This window comes from Acanthisitta chloris, unplaced genomic scaffold, assembly GCF_000695815.1.
Source record: "Acanthisitta chloris isolate BGI_N310 unplaced genomic scaffold, ASM69581v1 scaffold9068, whole genome shotgun sequence".
Classification (NCBI taxonomy): Eukaryota; Metazoa; Chordata; class Aves; order Passeriformes; family Acanthisittidae; genus Acanthisitta; species Acanthisitta chloris.
The window spans coordinates 1-21178 of record NW_008686437.1 but is presented as its reverse complement, the minus strand read 5'-3'; the positions used below and the strand labels follow the sequence as shown (position 1 = coordinate 21178).

Sequence of the window (21178 nt, the reverse complement as noted above, 5' to 3'; positions counted from 1 at the left end):
TTGGGACTGTAAACCCTTTGTGTCACAACTGAACAGGGACAGTTAGACATGTTAACACCAGTCAGGGCATGGAGGGGCTCTCCCTGGTGAAGAGCACTTGAGGATAAGCTTCCCCTTCTGAATGTCCTGGCTTTATTAACCAAACTGCACAAGCTCCTTTCTGCCCTGTGGCTCGTCTTGTAGCTTTATGTGGCACAAGCTCCATTTCTCTGGGTAATCTGTTTGAAGTGTCCTGTGCTGCAGTGAAGAGTTGCTCAAGTAATCTCCCATTTACATGTGCATGTGCTCTGTAGTGCCTTTCTCCTTGTGCTGTTCCATCACTAACTGAGGTGTCTCATGTTTTTCTCTTCTAGTGGTTCACTGTAGATGTTCCAGATGCTTTTCTTTCCCTTCAAAACGAAGGATAATAAAACGGCCTCGAGTCTTGACGTTCTTAAACCTGCCTGAGGACATTCTATTTCATATTCTGAAAGGCCTCCCTGCTGCAGACATCCTCTCGGTCAGAGCCGTAAGTCTACTGCTGCTTCCTGTCTGGCAGGCACACCTTTGGGAGTGTGGGCTGCACATGGCACAGGCTTCTCATGTCCAAGGGAGCCTGAAGAAACCCACAGAGTACCTACAGTGATTAGCTTTTTGCTGTCCCAGTGGCAGTTTGATTAGGAAGATTAGCAGCAGTATTTGAGTGCTCTGTGCATGTTTTCTGTGGCTAGAATCACTGGCCAGATCAGTGTGACTGAAAAATTTGGTTTGGCATCTTTTGTCTTAACTTGTTATCTGCCTAATAACTGTCATGATTAGCTTGTGATGAATTAGTTACATCTCTAAAATTAGGTGGCAAAGACTTGTTTTCTTGTTGGTCCCTTTTAGTAATTATCATTTTGCATTCCCTCTGTTGCAGGTGCACTCACACCTTAAATACCTTGTGGATAATCATTCCAGTGTTTGGGCACAGGCAAGTTTCCAGGACATGTGGCCTTCTCCAAACAACCTGAGGATGTTTGAAAGGTAAGCTTTGAGAATCAAATGTATCTGGCCTTGTAGAAGAGGATTTTTGAAGGCGTAGATACATGATTCTAATCTGTCCTCGGTGTAACTGGGGGATCTGAATTATACAAAGAGGGGAAGTCTTTGCTTTGAGGGATGAAAAATGGTTTATTTCAGGTCTAAGCCACAGCTGATCACTGCTGTGTCTTTAACAAGAGCAAGATCCATTGCATTTACAAAAGCTGTTTCTCTTTATGGGCATTAATATTCCGTATTGGAACATGGCACATTCACTACAACCTGTTCCTGGTGCTTCCACGTGAATGAACGAGTGAGATCAGAGGCTCCAGAGAATAACCCTATTTCTGAGTTGGCATCGCTTCTTGTGCAAACCAGTGTATTGAAAAATAGGTACCTTTCAACAACAACTAAAGTTTGGAAGGGTAAAAATAGATTTGCCTTGAAAAGATGGAGTACGTCTTATCCATCTGATTTTGAAGGGAATCTGTTGGTTTTGAAGTGTCAGAAATTTCTTTAACAGGTTTAAGTGTCATGATAATTATTTTGCTTCTGACTGTTGAAGAAATTGTTTTGCTTCAAGAAACAACTGGATGTGGCATTTAGTGCTCTGGTCCAGTCACAGGTTGGACTCAGTGTTCTTAGGTCTTTTCCAACCTAAATGATTCTGTGACTGCTCCTTTGATGTATGCATTATCTTCTTTCTGAGGAAGACCACCACTGTGTGCACATCACTTTGGGAGGCAGCAGCACAAATGTTTGATGCATGTCCTTGAGGGTACAAGTACTAAAACATGTCAGTGCATTCTGCCATTGGGGATTTTGCACAGGATTGAGAAACAGCTCCTATGGACTGTTAAATTATCCTGGATGCTGACATTTGGCAGGGCTGCAGCAAGAAAAGTCTCAGCATGACTTAGGCTTAACTTGTGTAATGAAAATACGTGGTTGGTGGTCACAACAGTCATGGCCTGGCTGCCAGTGCAGTCATTTGTTGCAGGGTGTGGGCCTGGAAACACCTCTGGATTTCAGCTTCAAGGACCTTCTCTGTTTCCCCTTCAGGGCTGCTGAGAGTGGTAATTTTGAAGCTGCTGTGAAGCTGAGCTTGGCATACCTGTACAATGAAGGCTGTAAGTGGAGAAGCCTCTCCTGGGGTCTTTGGGGAAAGTGACATGGCAGGAGGAAGTTTTAACTTTCAGTGCTCAAGGACTGACCACTAAAGTGCCAGGTGCTCCGTGATGGGATGGTGTAGACCCTGTGAATTCAGGGCCTATCATTTGTAAACTTCTGATCAAACTTGGCTGCTTCCCTACTGTGATAAACATGCCAAAAGGGCCTGCCAAGTGCCAGGAGGAGCCTCCTCGCAGAGGGGACTGTCAGGGCAGTTGGTGTTTGCAGAACATCCCCCTCAAGCTTAGGGTGATGCCTTCCTAAAGTCTGAGTGCAGTCAGATTTTTCTTTTTTTGCCATCTCCATGGTTTTTATGGCTCTAAAGGAAAGAGACAGTTTGATCTCTTCCTGACTGTTTCCTGTTGTCTGTCTCGGCCCCGCCAAGCAAACACTGTGAGCAAACTCTACCTATTTCTGGCTTTGTCTCTGGTTCAGTGTCCATCTCAGGCCATGGCCGTGTAGAAGTGAATGGCATAAAGGCATCTCACTACTTCAGCTTGGTGGAGCACCTGAATGTGTGTGCAGTGCCCTTTATCTGGCTGTTCATCCGTCCTCCCTGGTCCTACACTGGAAGCTGCTGTAAAGCTGTGGTCTACGAGAGCCTCAAAGCCGAGTGTCAGCTGGAGAAGGTCAGGTTTCTTTCTGCCCTTGGCTTTACTGTACACCAGTAGTTGAATCCAGGTATTTTGGAAAAATACTTTTGTTTCCCCAAGGAGCCTCTTGTGCTCTTGTTGCTTCAATGACTGATTCAGTCATTTTGTTGAATTTAATGCCAAACTGCCCTTGATATATCCCAAGTGCTGGAGGCCTGGAGAAGAGGTTACATGGAGACCTCACAGCAACCTTTCAGTATCTGAAGGAGCCCTAGAGGGAAGCTGTAGAGGGACTCTTTGTAAGGAACTGCCGCGACAGGAGTAATGGGGATAAATTGAAAGAGAAGAAATTTAGATTAGATCTCAGGCAGAAGTTTTCTCTGTGAGGATGGTGAGACACTAGCCCAGGTTGCCCAGGGAGGCTGTGGCTTCCCCAGCCCTGACAGTGTTAGCCAGGTTGGATGAAGCGTTGAACAACCTGCTCTGGTGGGAGGTGTCCCTGCCCAGGGCAGGGGCTGGGGCTAGGTGAGATCTAAGCTCCATTCCGACCCCTTAACATACTATGAAAGTATGAAACTGTCTCTTCTGAGGGGTTCAGTGCTCTCTCAGGGATAACAAAACCTGGAGAAAAGGAAGGGGGGAGGAATGATTGAAAGAAAAAAACAAACTGTAGTCTGGAATTGCAAGCAAAACTTGCTGTGGTTCTTTGTTTAACAATGCTTTATCTTGATGCTTTCTTCAGGCTCAGAAAGGAGCTATTCTCCACAGCTTGGCTAAAGTCTTGAATTTCTTTGAGGTGGGTAGTGTTTCTGATTTAATGTGTTTTGGTTTGGGTTTTTTTTTCTTTGGGTATGCTAATGCTGTTTACCTTGATTAAAAAAAAAAGCAGCCAAATGCTCTTATGCCTCCTCAAGTGGCTCAGGAGCTTCTGGTCTCATTACTTTAATTTACTGGTTGTTTAAAGGAACATTATTAACTTACATTATTTAATTGTACAAACGGTGGAATTAATTTTGGCTTGACGATGGGATGGCAGTGTGTTCAGGTCTCAAAGGAAGTCTTCCAGCTGTAATGCCTAGGAAAAAAAAAAGGAAACTTTTCAGTGGTAAGCAAGCCCAAAAGCTTTTGTGTGGCTGAGGGAAAAGCACTGCTTCCTGAGTCTGTGTCTGCAAATTGGAGCATTGAGGGGATGTGGGAGCACCCTCACAGTCTGCAGGGCACTCCCAGGGGGTGAATTCTGCTCCATAGCTTTAGCACAGAACTGTTCTGTAGCTTCTGAAGTGTTGAGGCATCCAGTTGTCTGGCCAGCATAAATAACCAGTCTGCCTTTTGTTTTTAGGATGAAGGAAAAAAGAAAGAATCCCTTGAAATGCTTGAAGAATCATCAAAGCAGGGTTGTTTAATCAGCTCCTACCTCCTTTGGGAAAACAACAGAGAGGCTGCCGTAAGTAGTATTTGTTTGTCTCCAAACAACTTTTTCACTAACTTCTGAGTCTCTGTTATGTGCAATGAATGTCCTCAGAAAGAAATTGTGTTCCTCAGAGCTTACCTTCTGCATAAACAAGGAGAGTGCTAAGAGCTCTGATCTGAGCTGTGGTGTCTGTCTCAGTGTTGGAAGTGAGCCTATGAGCAGTGGTAGCTGAGATGCAGCAGAAGTTGCTTTACACTGACTCTGCCAGAGGCCTGGGCACTGCTGATCAGTGATCCCAGGGCATCCTGGGGAACAGATGAGATTCAGATGAGATTTAGATTAGATGTTAGGAAAAATTTCTTCCCTGTTAGGGTGTTCAGGCACTGGAATATTGCCCAGGGAGTTCTTGGAATCACCGTCCCTGAAGGTGTTTTAAGAGGTGTCTGGATTTGACACTGGAGGATATGGTTTAGGGTTTAGGAGTTACAGCAGAGTGGCAGGCTAATGGTTGGACTTGATGGTCTTGGAGAAGTCTCTTCCAACCTTGATGATTCCAGGAGCAGGGAGACTTCTGCCTTGTCATAAGTCTGCCAAAGCTCTGGCCTTGGAATCCTGAGTGCCCCATCTCATTTCCTGGGGAGACCTTGGGCAAGAGCTGAAGAAAGTTTCTAGGAAACAGCATTGTCATGATGAGGAACAGACTGGGTGCTGAAATAATAGATGCACCCCCAGGCAGTGTTTTCCCTCTGGATATTGGTACTGCAATTCTTCTGTTTGTTGTGCAAAGGCCATGGGGTTTTACATCTGTTTACATTGCTCTTGGTAGATGTCAGATCCTGGCAGATATCTCCAAAGTCTCAGGAAGCTGCGAGACTACGCAGCAAAGGGCTGCTGGGAAGCACAGGTAAGACTACTTTTTCCAGAAAAATGGTCTTTATTCAGTCCTTTCTGTGTTGCATTGTAGATTAGACTCCTCCTTTGGCAAGCAGGGTCAGCACTGGTGAATAATGTCTGTACCATGTTCGTGTGCAGGTACTCTGCAGATTCCCTTCTCTGGGAAATTGCTGCACATCTGTGGTACAATCGAGTAAAGATGTGTCTTTTGATGGACTTAAAAGGCTTCCCCCAAATAGCATACGTGTTTAACATTTAAACCAAACTCAAGAACTACTGATTCCGAGTAACTTGTCATGTGTGCTGTTTTCAGCACGAAAATTAGAGGCCCATCCTATGCTGCCTTAGGTTGCATTTGGTAAAATAAGCAGACTTTCTTGTGTTCTCTCTACTGCAGATAGCTTTAGCCAAAGCCTGTGGGAATGGAAACCGGCTAGGATTAGATGCAAAATCTTCCAGGGAAATGGTGTCTCAAATCTTTCAAGCTTCTCTTCCTATCAGCAAGCAAAGCATCTTCACTGTGCAGAAAGGAATGAATGAAATAATGAGGTAAGAGCTCGGCTTGAGGAGTCAGACCACACAGGAAAAACCACTCCCTATTTCCCTCTACATCTATACATACCCTCTACAACTTCTGTGGGCACCCTGTGCCAGTGCCTCACCACTCTTAAAGGGAAGAATTTCTCCCCAATATCCCGTCTGTCAGTGTGAAGTCATTCTCCCTTGTCCTGTCCCTCCAAAGTCCCTATAAACTCCCTTTTCCTGAGGAAACACCTGCAACAGTGTTACCCGTGTTAGCTGCCCCTTAATCCTTACCCATAAGTTCTTTCCCCCGTCCCTAGTCAGAGCTTGATACATTCCAGTTGCTCTCTCATATGAAGAGCAGCTCCACTGCTTCACCTTGCTGGCCTGTCTTTCCTAAGAAGTCCATAGTCCCCCGTGCCAGCATTCCAGCCATGGGAGCTATCCCACCATGGCTCTGGAATTGCTCTGAGACTGTGGCCCTGTGACTGCACAGCCACCTGTAACTCCTGCTTACTGCCCACGCTGTGTGTTGCTGTGCAGGGCAGGCTTCCCAGGAGGGCTACAGGATGACCCACTACAGCCACACAGCCTCGAGAAGGTTGGCCTTCTGGCTTTCACCTTGGGAGGCAGCTCAGGAACACTTGTCACTGCTCTGCTGGCCTGGCCCATTCCCCAAGTCCTTCCTTACATCTCTCTCTTCCTATTCTAGGTATATCCTGGTGGATTGGTTGGTGGAAGTGACTACCATGAAGGACTTTTCTAGCCTGTGCCTTCACATGACAGTTGGATGTGTGGATCGTTACCTGAAGCTGAGACCTGTACCTCGTGCTCGGCTCCAACTCTTGGGCATAGCCTGCATGGTCATTTGCACACGGTGAGGGTTCTGGCTGGTGAACAGAGGTGCTTATTGTGATCATCCAAACTCACTCCTGCAGCTCAAGCTTCTCCTACCCCCCTGTCCCTTGCTGGTAATACTGGAAAGAATCTTTGGCTTCCCTCTACCTTGACTGCTGCTTGAACTGTGTTTAACATGCAAACACAATCTCTGCAAATGAGGCACAAAATGCAATTCCTGTTAGGTTTTTTTCATGTTTAAAAATATGTTCATAGTCATGGATTTATGTAATGCATTCCATCAGCAACTGGAATCTTTCACACCATATTGGCCTGAGAAACTCTGAAAGGAAGACCTACAGCAGTAGTGTTCTATAGTTTAGTCTACTGCACTCAGGTAAACCACATGGTGAGGTGAAAAATTATCCTTTTGCGTTAATTTCTTTGATAGCTTTTATCCTAGCCTAGGAGAGGTTTCAGAAAGGAAGAGCATGCATTCCATCAGCAACTGGAATCTTTCACACCATATTGGCCTGAGAAACTCTGAAAGGAAGACCTACAGCAGTAGTGTTCTATAGTTTAGTCTACTGCACTCAGGTAAACCACATGGTGAGGTGAAAAATTATCCTTTTGCGTTAATTTCTTTGATAGCTTTTATCCTAGCCTAGGAGAGGTTTCAGAAAGGAAGAGCTAGAATCACAGACTGGGCTGGAAGTGAAGTGACCTTAAAACTCATCCAGTCCCACCCCTGCCATGGACAGAGGCATCTTCCACTAGCCCAGGTTGCTTCAAGCCCCATCCAGCCTGTCCTGGAACACTCTCAGGGATGGGATGGTCATTGCTTCTCTGGGCAACCTATGCCAGAGCCTCACCACCCTCACAGGGAGGAATTTCTTTCACATTAGGGAGAATGTTCTGAATTAGGAATGTTCTAGTAGGTGATTCCAGCTTACAGGTGAAATAAATGAGCTGCAGTTCTTTCTTTCCTGGTCTGCCTGGGAAAGTACCTTGCAAAGTTGTTTAACTGATTATCTTGGGCACATTTATCTGCCATAGGTGCCCAAATTCCCTCTCTGCTGGGGCTGACTCTTACTATTCCTTTCCATTGCAGACTGATCAGCAAAGAGATGCTGACGATACGGGAAGCTGTGTGGCTGACAGACAACTCGTACAAGTATGAGGAGTTGGTCAGAATGATGGGTGAGATCATTTCTGCCCTAGAAGGAAAGATAAGGGTGAGTTGAGAAAGTGGATGGAATAATTCCCCCCTTGGTCTGCTATTCTAGTCAGGCTGTTGTAATTAGCACTTCTGAGCTGGGGGTTTATGTCAATGTTCTCAATCAGTTGTGGAGTCTGTGCATGTTTCAGAGCATGCAGACACACAACACTCTGCCTTCTCTAGAGATTTAAATTTGCTTTTTAAGAGGCCCTTTATTCTCTCACTGAAGAAGGTTTCAATGTCAGTGGAGTAGTTCAGTGGATAAAAACAAATAAAAACAGCCTCTCCTGGAAACAACTGTTTTTAATGCTTAGTGCTGCTCTTGTATTTCCAAACTCTATTCTTCTTTCTGCACCAGACACCCACCATTTTGGACTACAAAGAAGTTCTGTCAAACACAGTCTCACTGGAGAGAAGAACTCTTCACCTTTACAGTTTCATTTGTGAACTGTCCCTCTTAAACACGAGCCTGAGTGTGTATTCCCCAGCCCAACTGGCTGCTGCCGCACTGCTGCTGGCGAAGATACTGCACGGGCAAGGTAAGGAACCTTCCCTCAAGTGGAGCTGCAGCCTGGTGTGCCACTCTGCCTTCTCTTTTGAGGGAGCTTTGGGGTTTTTTTCTAGATGTAACTGTTTTTAGGCAAGATGTCCCCATCACTTGGCTGCAGGAGAGGTGGGGAGGGAGTGGAGAAGAGGATGGGTGTAACTGACAAGTTGAGCTCAGTCTGTTTGGCTATATTGGGCCACCAAGTTGGTTGGAGGGCTGGAGCACCTCTCCTATGAGGGAAGACTGGGAGAAGTGGGATTGTTAAGCCTGGAGAAGAGAAGACTTTGTGGTGACCTAATTGCAGCTTTGCAGTACCTGAAGGAAGCCTACAGGAAACATGAAGAGAGACTATTGACAAGGGCCTGGAGTGACAGGACAAGGGGGAATGGCTTCAAACTGATAAGAGGGCAGGGTTAGATGGGATATTGGGAAGGAATTTCTCCCTGGGAGGGTGGTGAGGCACAGACACAGGTTGCCCAGAGAAGCTGTGGCTATGCCATCCCTGGGAGTGTTCCAGGCCAGGTTGGATGGGGCTTGGAGCCACCTGGGCTGGTGGGAGGTGTCCCTGCCCAGGGCAGGGAGTGGAATGTTATGAGACTTAAGGTCCCTTCCAACCTGAACCATTCCATGATTCCATTTTAGCTCTTAATAGCTGTGATGAACTAGAGCATTGGCATCAGACTAATGCAAGTTTTGTGTTTAAATGAGACTGAGGATTTCTATCCTTGGGTATAACTTCTCCTTGAAGCCAGTTGTGAACTTAAACAAACTATGCACAGGCATAAGCTTGTAAAGATCTTGATCTTTATCCTATTAAAAAAAAAGTCTGACTACAGAACTTCCAAGCTTCATGAATATCTAATTCAGTACATTAATATGTATTCTCTCCCCAGCACACCCGTGGAGCAGCCAGCTGTCTGATTGCACTGGTTTCTCTCTTGAAGACCTCTTGCCCTGTGTACTGAGCCTCCATCAAAAGTGGTAATGATTTAGGGACTTTGGGGGGGGCACATGAATACTTGATTCCAGCTCCTGCAGACGTGATGCACCTGTACAGTCAACCCTTCCTAGTGAAGGAGGTGGCCTTGGGCGACTGCCTTGCTCTGCCCACAAGACACTGAGGCCCAGTTTAAGGACAGCTGTTCTATTTCTCCCAGCTTATCTGGTCCTGAGTCACAGAGAACAGGACCAGAAAGGGAATTAGATGCCCACATGCTTGGAACTAAGTGTCCTGCCTGCACTGCTGAAACACCAACTCCCCTAGCACATCACTGAGGGAGACAGAGGGAGAGGACCTAAACTGGCATGTTTTCTTAATGTTGCTTCATGAAAGCCCCAGTCTTAGAATGGATTCTGCCTTTCGTTCCAGCTTCCATGATGATGTCCCAAAGGATTTCAGGCAGGTGTCTCTCATGGCAGTGAAGCAGCGATTTGAAGATGAGCGTTATGAAGAAATAGGCAAGGAACAGGTGGGTGAACTGTGTCTGCATCTGCTGATCTCTGACACCCTGAGCAGAGCTGCCTGTGGCAGGGAGGAGTGAGCTGCAGGGAATGGCAAGGAGGTTCTGGCTTCAGACTTTTGGAAGAGAGTCTGAAACTTATCCCTAAATAAAGGGGTAGTTTAATACTTGCTCTGCAGGGACTCTAACTGCTGTCTGAGTACCTGTGGGAAGAACTTGCTGGGATAGATTTATCCTAGAAAATAAATAGCCTCCTTCTGGCTCTTTAGTCCTTCTAGGAATCTCATGATCTAATTCTTACTGGTTCTTTGATTTTTTTAGGTGATGAGTTACAGCCAGCTCTGCTCCCTGTTGGGTGTGAAACAGGAGGACCCAGAACCTAGTCCCTTGCACAGGAATGTGGCAGAAATTCAGACTTTCCTCAGCTCTCCCGCTGGAAAGAGAGCTAAAAGGTGAGTGTAACTCGCGGCTGTCAGTGGCTCTGAAGATAAGCCAGAGCCTTTCATCCTCTCTGGTCCCCTGAAGTTTCATTCTTAAATACAATCCATTTGCCTGTCATTACCTTGATACACCTACTAAAAGAGCTGGAAAAGAAGATTTGGCTTTTAAGAAGTGACCTCTGGATGTTTTGCTACAGGAGGAGGGAAGAAAGCATTCAGGAGGATAGAGGCAGCTTTGTAACTACACCCACAGCAGAGCTGTCCTCCCAGGAAGAAAGTCTGCTGGACAACTTCCTTGACTGGAGTTTAGATTCCTGCTCTGGGTATGAAGGTGATCAGGAAAGTGAAGGCGAGAGAGAAGGAGATGGTGAGCAGTTTATTCTCCTTATAAAAAGCAGCCAGGAGAATGACATTTGTCTTTTCATCCCTGCTTAAAACTGTTTCTCAGGCCCCAGATGCCTGAACTTTCAGCTGAAGACCAGTTGGAAAAACTCTTCCCCTTCTCCCATGGTTATAATTGTTAAACTGCCTCAGAGGTATCTATCTGTTCTTTGCCTGCACTGCTTCAGGCCATGAGGGGATTTGTAGCTGCTCAGCCTTTCAAAGTGAGGCTGTTTGCAGTGCACCTAATGTTATGAATGCCCCACTGTGTTAGAGAGACTAGCTGTTGGTTTTGCTGACTCTGGGCCTGGCTGGTAATTTTCTAACCAGCTCCTATCCAGTACCTGTCCAAACAGTCTGGGTGGAAAGATACTGTGTTAAGAGGGTGAGATGTCACGGCCACAGTGCCCTGAGCTGTCCCTTCCTCTTCAGAGGAACCCAAGGCTGTAGCTTTGTGAGGCTGTATTTTTTTAAAGAATGAATTTGGGAGGTCTTTACTCCTTTTCTCTCACTTCCTCCCAACTGAAACACAGCCAACAGCTGGTCCTGTGCTGTCCTAGCGCATGGGGAAGGTTATCCACCAGCTACTGCTGCCGTGTTGACTCCTCAGTAGCAAAGAGAGCAAGATCTGAGGGGGATGAAATCCCCATTCCTCAACTTCTGAGGCTACAGGGTGGTGTCTGGGGGTAGATTTGCAGCTGCTGTTGCTACACCAGATCTTGGTGCAGGATTAACTCTGTTACAGAGTCTTTCTGCTGCCATCCTTGAGTTTTGAGTCAAAGATTTCCTAGCAAGGGTGGTGAGACACTGGCCCAGGTTGCCCAGGGAGGCTGTGGCTGCCCCAACCCTGGCAGTGTTCACAGCCATGTTGGATGAGCCTTGAGCAACCTGCTCTGCTGGGAGGTGTCCCTGCCCAGGGCAGGGGTTGGGCTTGATGATCTCCAAGGTCCATTCCCACCCCTTAACATCCTATGAAACTTAATGCTGTGCCCTCCAGGTGTGAGTAGACAGAAGGTTGACACTCTTGCTTGGCTTTTTTCTGGTTGATTCTGTGCTGAATGCCTGCTTGGTGTTGGATTTGGGCAAACTAAACTTTGTTGTTTCCCACCCTGCAGTGACCAGCCCCAGTGGGATTCTGAACATGACGGTGCTGTACCTGGACCCTGCGGAGCACTGCGCTCAGGACTCCAGCGACGATGACAGTCTGCCTGGAGAGTGGGCCAGGCCCGCAGCGCCCCGGGGGGAGGCAGAGCTGCCAGGGGTGCAGCTTAGCCCAACAGCCCCTAACCTAGAGGGGAGCTCGGGCTACTCCTCTGTCAACACTGCCAGTCCTGCATCCTGCGTGGAAACCAGCCCTGGAGTTCCTCCCAAACCTACCTCAGCACTGCCCCGCGGCAGAGCTGTGACTCGGGAGCTGTGCCAGCCCCAACCCCTGCAGCGGAGGCAAGTCAAGCGAAAAAACATGGCAGAGCACAGTGAAGAAGAAAGGCTGAACTTGGGTTTCTTAAGCCTCTGATTTCTTCATGCTTTTAACTTCTCCAGGATGCCTGGAAATCCTATTTTTGTTGCAGCCATACAGGGATCACAGTGAATAATTGTAAATACCTCCAAAAAAACCAATCCCCTTCCCCTCAGCCTTGTCTGTCTTGCACCTGTAGCTCACTTCTAGGTCCATTCCTTCCTTTACAGATGCCTTTTTACGTATCCCCTATTGTCTGATCCTCTGGCTAAGGTTCTGCTCCTCCTTTGAAATTTCACAGCCCACTTTTGTCATCCCTCTTAGTGACAGAAAAGAGCTTGTCCTGTTCTGTCCCTTGCTTCCTCTGAGGCCTGGCACTGTGAAAGAAGTGAATTGACATTGGTTCTCAAGTTTTTTTATGTAACACTATGCTTGAATTCTTCCACTTGAAACACCTTTGTTCTGAGGTTGTGCTGCCTTTTTCCACTGGCCAGGTGTCCCTCAGCTCCCCTCTTCTCTGTCTATGGCATTTGCTGCACTGAAACAAGGTTTTCATTGAGAAACCCCAGAGGTAAATGAAGGCTCACTGCAGGTCTGAGCTGCTCTCTTACCTACCTCTCACATGGTTAAACCCCATTTGCCTCTTCTCTCATTGCCATGTTTTCTCACCTGAAAAACTTCTTCTGTGCCTTAACACAGTAGTGAACATTGGAATACTGAGGTACAAGACTTCCAGGAGCCATCATTGAAGTGAACACTGGAACTGGAATTCAAGGACTTTTAGAAGTTACTGTGGCATAGGCAACAGTTCAGATATACAGTGTAGTGAATGTTTGTTGACTGTTTTTTATAAAGTTGTTTTGTTATTAGGGGTGGCTCCCTGTCTTCCTTCCCGGTCTTCCGTCACTGGCCTGAGGCTGGGAGAACTGGGGGATGTCTGGGGAAGAGGGCAGCATTTAGCTCTGAGCTGAGTTCTTACAGTTAAGTTGCAGTGGCATTGCCTGGAGGCTAGTTATATGAGTCTCACAAAGAGCTCAAACCCCCCTCAGTACCCTCCAGCAGCCCCAGAAAGGCCTGGAACATGCCAAATAACCACCAGCAGCCTTGGGTCCTTGTCCACAAAGTTTATTATAAAACTATGTGCTGCCATTGTAGTTAAAAAAAAGAAAAAAGTCCCTGATTTAGTTGCCCTGTGGCTACACTGCAGTTCTCCAGCTACTCTTGCCCTGACTTGCCATGCAGGAGTGTCTTCACATTAGCTTGGTACAGCAGCAACTCAAACTTAGAACTAGGTCACATTAAAATGGGAAGAAAACACTTAGAAAAATCTCTCATTCTATAACTGGTGAAAGTTAAACATCTGTAGGAAAGGCCTCACTGCAGGAAGCTCTGAACTCTTCCTGTGCAGGTTTTCTTGATCTGAAAGAAAAAGAAATGGTAGAAAAAGGGAGATTACTAAGTTCAATTCCTTTGTGAATTAGGTGGTGAGAAGCAGGCTCTGTTCCTCCTGCTGCTGCTGGCTTTGGCTGATGCAGCCCTGCACTAAAACCAGATCTGGCTCTGTATCATGCCTCAGTGTTGGAGGTGCCTCATGGCTAGAACAGCACCTGGGCTCGAGAGCCACCCCTGCCTTAGGGCTGAGGCACTAAAACCAGAACTACAGGGTGCTTTCTGAAAGGGAAAAGCAAAAGGTACAGCCCACAGCTCAGTTACTGAAAAAAACTACCACATTGCATGAGGCTGCATTTTATCATCACCTTCACAGCCCTGCAGACCCTTCAGCCTTTGCTTTATTAACCCTTGTATTCCTTCAAGGACAAGTATTTCTAGAAAAGAAAATTGAGGAAACATGCTGTAAGACAGGTTAAGCATAGTTTGGTGTGGCACTAGACTGGTCTTTTTTTTTCAGCAGGAGCAGGTTGGTCTCACCTGAAGAGACATCATAGACCAGGCTGCTCTGTCCTCCCCTGCCTGTGGTACTGCAGGACATAGGGAGCAGGCAGTGGCACTGTGTGCCATCCCAAGTGCTGGCACTCACCTAGGGAACCATTCGGACATCCACAGAGTCGTAGGCTGAAGCTTTCATCTTCTCCAGGGGCTTCTTGAAGAGCTGCCGCAGGGCCTCGTAGTCAGGCTTCTCCTCATACTCCAGGGCCAGCACTTGCTGCAGGTAGCTCTGCAGTGCATCTGCAAAGCAAGGGATGTCACAACTGAGGCAGCACAGCCATGCCAGCTGGCTCATCCACCCACCTTGACCAGCTGCAGAGAGGAAAACCACAACAAGCTCAGACAGGAGCATAGAATTATCGAATAAAATTGAATCATGGAATAGTTTGTGATGGAAGGACCTTAAAAACCATCTCATTCCACTCCCTACCATGGGCAGGGACACCTTCTACTAGGACAGGTTGCTCCAAGCCCTGTCCAGTCTGGCCTGGAACACTGGGCTGGGGGCAGCCACAGCTGCTCTGGGTAACACAATGAGATGGGGAAATGACCTCTAGCCCCAGCTACTGCATTTTTTAAACATACCAGAATACCTGTCCCCTCAGCAAGGCTCATGAAACAGACCACAGGAGGCAGCCTTGCTTCTTGTGCTGTACAGAAAACAAGGAATTTGTTCCCAGCCTGCCAACCAGTCCATGCCATGCCTGGTCACTGTCACCATGTACCAGCACCTCAGAAAAGGTTCTGGCTGCAAGTACAGTAAATCTTCCTTCCCCAAGTCCCACTGCCACTGAGCAAGCCCATACCTGGAATTGATCTCTGCTTGAAGCACAGTCGGAGAAGGCACTTCACATCCTCTCTGTACCTGGAATAGTCAGTGCAGAGTGCTGTCACGCGAGAAGCAGTGGAGCAGGCACCTAAGCACTCAGCTTTGGTAACAAGGACGGAAAAAGCCCCAAATGGCTGAATTCAGATAGCTACATTCCAAATGCAGCAGAACTTGGCAGTTCATCAACCATCCTTGGGAAAGGCTCAGCCTTGGCCATGGAATTTATCCACGTCCCAACACTATGACTGAGGGATTTCAGTCACAAAACCTCCCTCACTGCTTTCTGCTGAGCATTTTCCAAAAGAGTAGATGATTTCTCTCTTACCTTTCCTTCCTCTCCACCACAGTTTCTACTTTGTCCACCTCATCAGACCAAGGCAAGACGCCACAGAGCCATTTCAGAAGGCAGTAGCCCAGGGATTCCAAGTCACTCCGGCGAGATGGTCCTTATAGGAAGGAAGAGATAGTCACACATCACTCATTAAGGGGCAAAAGAAATCCAAGAGTGCTCTGAGATATCAATACATCTGGGAGCCTGCTGCTAACTCACAGAGCTGAGGAATAGCTGTCCAGCCTCTGGAGGAAGATCTGCTGAACAGTGGGGAGAGCAGTCACATCCCAACCAGGAGAGGGACCGGCTAATTTCGTATGGGGCTGCCTAGGGCAGGGGTGGAGTCACCACCCCTGGAGGGATTTAAAAGACGTGTGGATGTGGCACTTGGAGCCATGGTTTAGTGGTGGCCTTGGGAGTGCTGGGGGAATGGCTGGACTCAATGATCACTAAGGTCTATCCCAGTCTAAATTCTATGATTTAACTGCCTTTTCAGCTCTCATTGCTTCAAGGTCGGAGTAGAGCCTGCTGCAAATGGATTCAGCCTGGCCTGAAACAGATCTCAGATAAGCCAGCACAAAGGCCCCCGTTTTGCGTTCCTCTGCCTGCAGCACCCAAGGCTCCAGATGGCACAGGAACATCCTGCTGCACTCGCCGAAGAACCCGGTGAGTCCCAGCACAGCAGCCCCAAGAGAGGCAGGAGTGAACAGCCCAGACACGAACCTGCTTCCTGGCAAAGCAGCAGTACCAGCAATGCCAGCAGGGAGTCACAGCTCCAGAGAGCTCAAGCTTGTGTCAGAAACCCAGACCCACCTGCACCCTTGTGGCTGTCCAGGCTGATGAACTCCACGGTGCCTTCATGAGGGGTCCTGCTGCCCTCACGCCAAGCCACATGCTTCCCCCCAGGGCAGTATCGGAATGCAAAGCCATAGCCTGCGAGGGTCACCTGCAACACAGAGAGCAGCGCACACCTGAGTGTGTGGGGGGTGAATTCTGCTCGCTGTACCCCCAGTCCTGCCCCACAGCACTTGCTGAAGCACTGCACAGACCTGGGGGTCGCCCTATCCCGTGGCACATGCTCACCTTCACTGCCATTTCCTGCCAGCACTGCTCCTGTCCCTACCTGTGTGAGGTCTGCTGGGTTCAAATAGATGTTCTCTGCAGTGATGTCCCCATGCACATACTCATTCTCATGGATGTACTCCAGGCAGTCTAGCTGGGAATAAACAGAGGGGATTGTGTCAGATCTGTGCAGGATCCTCCTGCAGGATCTCACTGAATCCTCCCCAGCTCCCAGGGAGGAGCACTAGAAGCACCATGTCTCACAGCCTATAAGTTTAGAGGTCAGCTTTCCCTCATTCTCCTTCCCCTAAATTCCTTCAAGGTGGCACATCACTCAGAAGATGCTACTCAGGTTTACAGGAGGCTTGAGAGATGTGACTTGGAGATCTCAGCCAAGCTCCTGGCGCAGCTTTTAAAGACCTCTGAAAGATCCTGAAGGAAGTTACAGGTCTTTCCTGAAAGTCTCTTGGGAAGTGTTGGCTCTCCACATACCAGGCGGACTGCAATCTGGAAAGCTGCCTTCTCCCCCAGCAGGTGCAAGCCATCACTCAGGACTGACTCGAGAGTTCTCCCCAAGACAGAGAACACCAAAAACCTACAAGAGAAAAGGACTTAGTACATGGCAGTACCTCCCTGGTTTGGGAACCCTGCAACAGACACTCCTCAAGTGCTCCATTAGACTCTCCTCCAACTCCAAGCTGACCTGGACAAACATTTCCTTCATTTTTGGTAAGACAAAATTTGCAAAGGAGAGACAAGCAGGTCACGTTGCAGATACACAGACTGAGTCTCCCCTTTGTGTTAAGCATAAAGGGCAGGAATAAGGTGTCCTCTGGCCTGAGAAGCAGCAGCAGCAAAAGCAATGACTTCACCAGCAACACCAGGACTGAAGGAAACAGGACAATGAGAGGCAAAGCACTTAATAATGAGACAGGAACAGTGCATAAGGTCAAGAAACCAGGGGACAACAGGGAAAGGACTAACAGATGGCAAGGGGAGGAGAGGGAAAGCCCACAAAGACAGTCCAAGAGCTCAGCTGTTCCCTTGGCAGTCACCTCACCTGTAGCTGTCTGCATGCAGTCCAAAGCCAACACAATTGGGGATGCCCAACAATGGCACCAAGTGCTGCTTCTTCCACTTCTCCACTACAAGGGGAGAGAAGACACAGTGCAGCAGATGATGCTGGGGAGCTCCAGGAGGAAGGAGCTCAGTCAGGGATCTCTTCCTCCTCAGGCCTGCTCTGCCCTGGGCAGCTGACAGCTGGAAACCTCTCTCATCCTGATTCTGTCCCCAGCATTCTAGCCAGATGTGTGGGGATATTGGCATGTCAATGCACATAGCACTGCAGAGCAAGAATGGAACAGGAAAGATGCTGGGAATACCAGTGCAGGCTAAGGCACAGGGTTACTTACTACAGGGCTATGAAGAACAAGGAGAGGGGAGAGAGATGGGGTGGAGAAGCAGATTTTGAGGTCCTCCCAGAAGTGCATGTTTGCCATGAATTCCTCCATCACTCCTGCCCATGTTCCCTGGGCTGTCTGCTCCAACTTTTGGGGTCAACAGAGTCAATAGAGACAGCAGCTGACAGAACTGCCAGGGGGGACAGGAGAGAGGGAGCCAAAGTGGGTCAGGCTGCAGGGCTGAACAGCTCCTGGGGAGATCAAGACAGAGTGGTAGAGCAAGAAAGCTTCAAAATGCCAATACTGCAGTGTCCTACAGTACAGACTGCTGGGAGAGATGGGTGTTGACGCAAGTCCTCAGCACTCTGGCACTGACCAAGCAGGGAATTTGTTTACCCCAGCCTGGCCTTCCAAGAGACTCACATAAGCGATGAGTGGGATGACAGTTTTCCTTAGTCCTTGCCCTCCCATGAAGCACCAACCTGTGCCTGCCTTGGCAGCTCGCTGGAAGAAATTCTGTTCATTGTAGATCCTCCCATCTTTGGCATCCTAAAGGGAACAGGAAGGAGGGGAATTACTTCAGCTACACACACCCTGCTGCAAAGGGAAACTTGGGCAAGATTGCTACAAGATTTTCACTACTCCTTTTAAAGAAAGCAACAACACCCATAAAACATCAAATAGCAGAGCTGAGAACAGAGCTCAGGTGTTTTGGTTCACTATCTAATGCTGCCCCTAACAACCACATAAACCCTGACCATCAGGACAGAACAGAGGAGTGGCTGTCTCAGGTGGGACCTCTCCAGCACTCCCATTTACAGCTGTCTGAGGGTCAAGGACAGCCAGCCAGTGCAGCCCATCCAGCAGCCTGGAGCGAACTCTAGTCCCAAATCTATTACATTAACAGAGGTGACCGTCTTAGCCACAGCAGGGATGAGGGTATTTCTGCAAACAGCCAAGTCTCCACAGAGAGCTGTAAAAGTTTATTCTAGCCCTCAGGAAGCGAGACAAGTAAGAAAGTCTGTATTTGTGGTACTTGAGATATTGCTGTCATAGAGTGACCACAAATGCACACAGTTTACACACAGTGTGTCTGTGTTTGCCTACACACACATATACATTAAGTACACTGCAGACTAACTCAGGACAGCTGCATGGGAGGAAGCAGCAGTGTTATGTTGTAGCTGGGCTGATACCAAGCTGGTATCAAAGGTAGCTGGAGGATCAGCAGGCTCCAGACAACAAAAAAAGCATGTCCCAGAGGGTATTTTACTCTGCAGCTTGCCTGGTGAGCCCATCTGGGCCACCTAACCCCAGAGCCAAAATGCTCTCATGTGCCATATCACACTCCACAGTCCTCTGTGAGCATGAGGGCTGGGCTGTGGCATCAGAAGCCTACCAAGCAAAACGCCAGAAGATGCCAAAAGGTGCAAAACAGAGGAGTTGGCAGTGCTGCCTACAGAACTGATTACAGTCTTGTACCTACTTGGCTCTAGTTTTGTCGCACTTAGCTGTCTTTCTCATCAACACTGTATTCAGGAAAGTGGTGGCTGCCCCAGCCCTGGTGGTGTTCAAAGCCAGGCTAGATGAGGCCTTGACCAACCTGATCTAGTGTGGGGGGGGTGTCCCTGCCTAGGGCAGGGGTTGGGACTAGATGATCTGTAAGGTCCATTCCAACCCCTAAAAATTCTAGGATTCTATAATTCCTTCTCCATCCTCCTACACGTCTCCTCTGACGAAAGGCAGAGTGATTATGATGCCGAGAAACGGCTGGAAAAGAACTACTCACAGATGCCTGCAAGAGCCCCACAGAGCCATAAGTCAGCACTGGCCCTCCCACAGACCAGCAACCTTCAAGAGCCACAGCAGACAAGAAAACTGTCTTTCTGCTCTGTGAGCTACTAAAAATGAATTGACAGAATTTCCACCACAGAACAACTGTTACTGGAAATGACATGTTTCTGGGGGACCCAGGTTATTGGGAAGTGCCTGGAAAGCTGGTTTGAAACTCCAATTGTAATTCCTGTTTGATTTGAAAGTGTGCTCTGGCTTTATAGAGTGTCTCTGTGCTAGCTCATCACACTGCCTCAGCACAGCACCCAATTCCAACCTCTCCAGGTTCCCGAAACTTCAGCAGGGTGTGTGCACACTTGCCATACAGGAGACAAGTTGGTCTGACATTCCTGAATCAAGGTCTCTACCACACACCACCAAATTCAGTTCTGGAGGTTACTGAGCCTGGTGGAGCAAAGCAGCAACCTCCTGTGATTAAGGCTTTTGGGTTGTTTTTAATCATATTTATTTCCTTAACACCTTTAGTGGAAGAGCCAACTTGTACTGAAATCCAAGCACAACACCCTCAGGAGGTTTTATCCATCCCCCTAAGCCAGAAGGGGCTCTGTGGCCACCCTCTCTGAATTCCCTGGACACTCCTAGCCATACAGGCCAAACAGGGTCAGGACATAGTACTCTGTGCACTATTCCTTACCCAAATAGATCAAGACTCACAAGTTTGAGGGAGTAGCTTTGCTTTTGAGGACAGGTTCCAGAAGTTGACTGTGCTGTGGAAGGATGGAACAGATGTGATTACTGGAGCATGGAAGGAGGTTCTGCATCATTAAATGCAGCCTGTGCAGCTGGCTTTTCTTTCCTCAGCTTCCTTCACGTGGGCCTTGCCAAGTCTCCTCTGTGACAGCATCTTCCCAGGCCACTGTAAGAGAATTCTTATCTTGCTCCAGCGGCTCAGCACCCTGACATGCCATGAGTGCAGTTCTGCTTAAGTCACAGAAGCATCCGGGCATGGCTACTGTAGTGGGGGGCTTTGAGGGGGGTGTAAAGAACAGTTTGTTAGTAGAATCTCAAAGGCACCCCCAAAATTCATTTGCTGAGCATTCCCTCCAGCTCTGGGGTTTGTCAAGTCTGTAAGAGATGCTGAAGTCCCTCTGTCCTGCATGGATGTTAGAACTGTATGTGGCCTTCCTCCTCCAAAAGGATTTGCACCCATGACTTGGCCTCAGAGCAGTTCCTCTCCTCCTGCTCTTAGACCAAGTGCTATACACAAGTCATCTCCTACTCATTTCCCACCACCTGTTTCTATAAAAGCAACCTCCATGCTGATCTGCACTTTATCATCTCTTTTTAAAAACTTAAATGGATGCTCAGACTTAGTTATGCAAATAATTAATGCCAAATAATAGACAAAACTTGGTAATAGAGAAAATTCCTCCCATACAGTTTCCAAGTTAAAAACAGAGAATAAGACTGAAACCTCCCTGCTGAGAGTTTACAGCCTGTCTGGAGAGAAAAGATCAGCAGTCACTAACTGGCTGAGAAGCAGCCCACATGGGGTAAGCTGCTTTCTTTTGGCCCCTGAAGCAGGCTGAGAACCCAAAACTGACATTTAGTGGATACTGTCACCACCTACAACACAGGAACTCCTGTACAGTGCTACCAATGTTTAGGTTTCTGATCTAAAAAAATGTGTGGCCCTAAAGGTGGGCACTTCATCAAACAACAGAGCAGCTTGGCCTCAGCTCAGTCCTATCCACGGGCACTGACCAGGGGATGCCCAGGAAAAAAACGGCATGGAGCTGTGCCAGAACAGATTTAAGTTGGGTATTAGGCAAAGGCTCTTCCCCCAGGGTGTCTGGGCACCGAACAGCTCCCCAGGGCAG

The 21178-nt window shown here is 48.0% G+C and overlaps 2 protein-coding genes across 2 annotated transcripts; one reads left to right on the top strand and one right to left on the bottom strand.

Moving 5' to 3' along the window:
* Positions 1-353: 353 nt before the first annotated feature.
* On the top strand, positions 354-11992 carry CCNF (cyclin F; the record flags this gene model as incomplete). The annotated part of the gene is made up of 16 exons (XM_009080122.1): positions 354-508; positions 899-1005; positions 2065-2132; positions 2608-2801; positions 3508-3561; positions 4105-4209; positions 5003-5080; positions 5468-5619; positions 6305-6469; positions 7541-7664; positions 8007-8187; positions 9089-9176; positions 9565-9664; positions 9977-10107; positions 10293-10462; positions 11592-11992. Coding segments are annotated over 16 exons (2273 nt in total), but the record flags the coding sequence as incomplete, so codon positions are not given.
* Positions 11993-13973: 1981 nt separating this feature from the next.
* VRK3 (vaccinia related kinase 3) lies at positions 13974-20065 on the bottom strand (the record flags this gene model as incomplete). Its single annotated transcript, XM_009080121.1, has 9 exons — positions 13974-14122; positions 14689-14747; positions 15037-15157; positions 15856-15988; positions 16166-16258; positions 16597-16699; positions 17165-17249; positions 17987-18053; positions 20013-20065. Coding segments are annotated over 9 exons (863 nt in total), but the record flags the coding sequence as incomplete, so codon positions are not given.
* Between the last annotated feature and the right edge of the window lie 1113 nt (positions 20066-21178).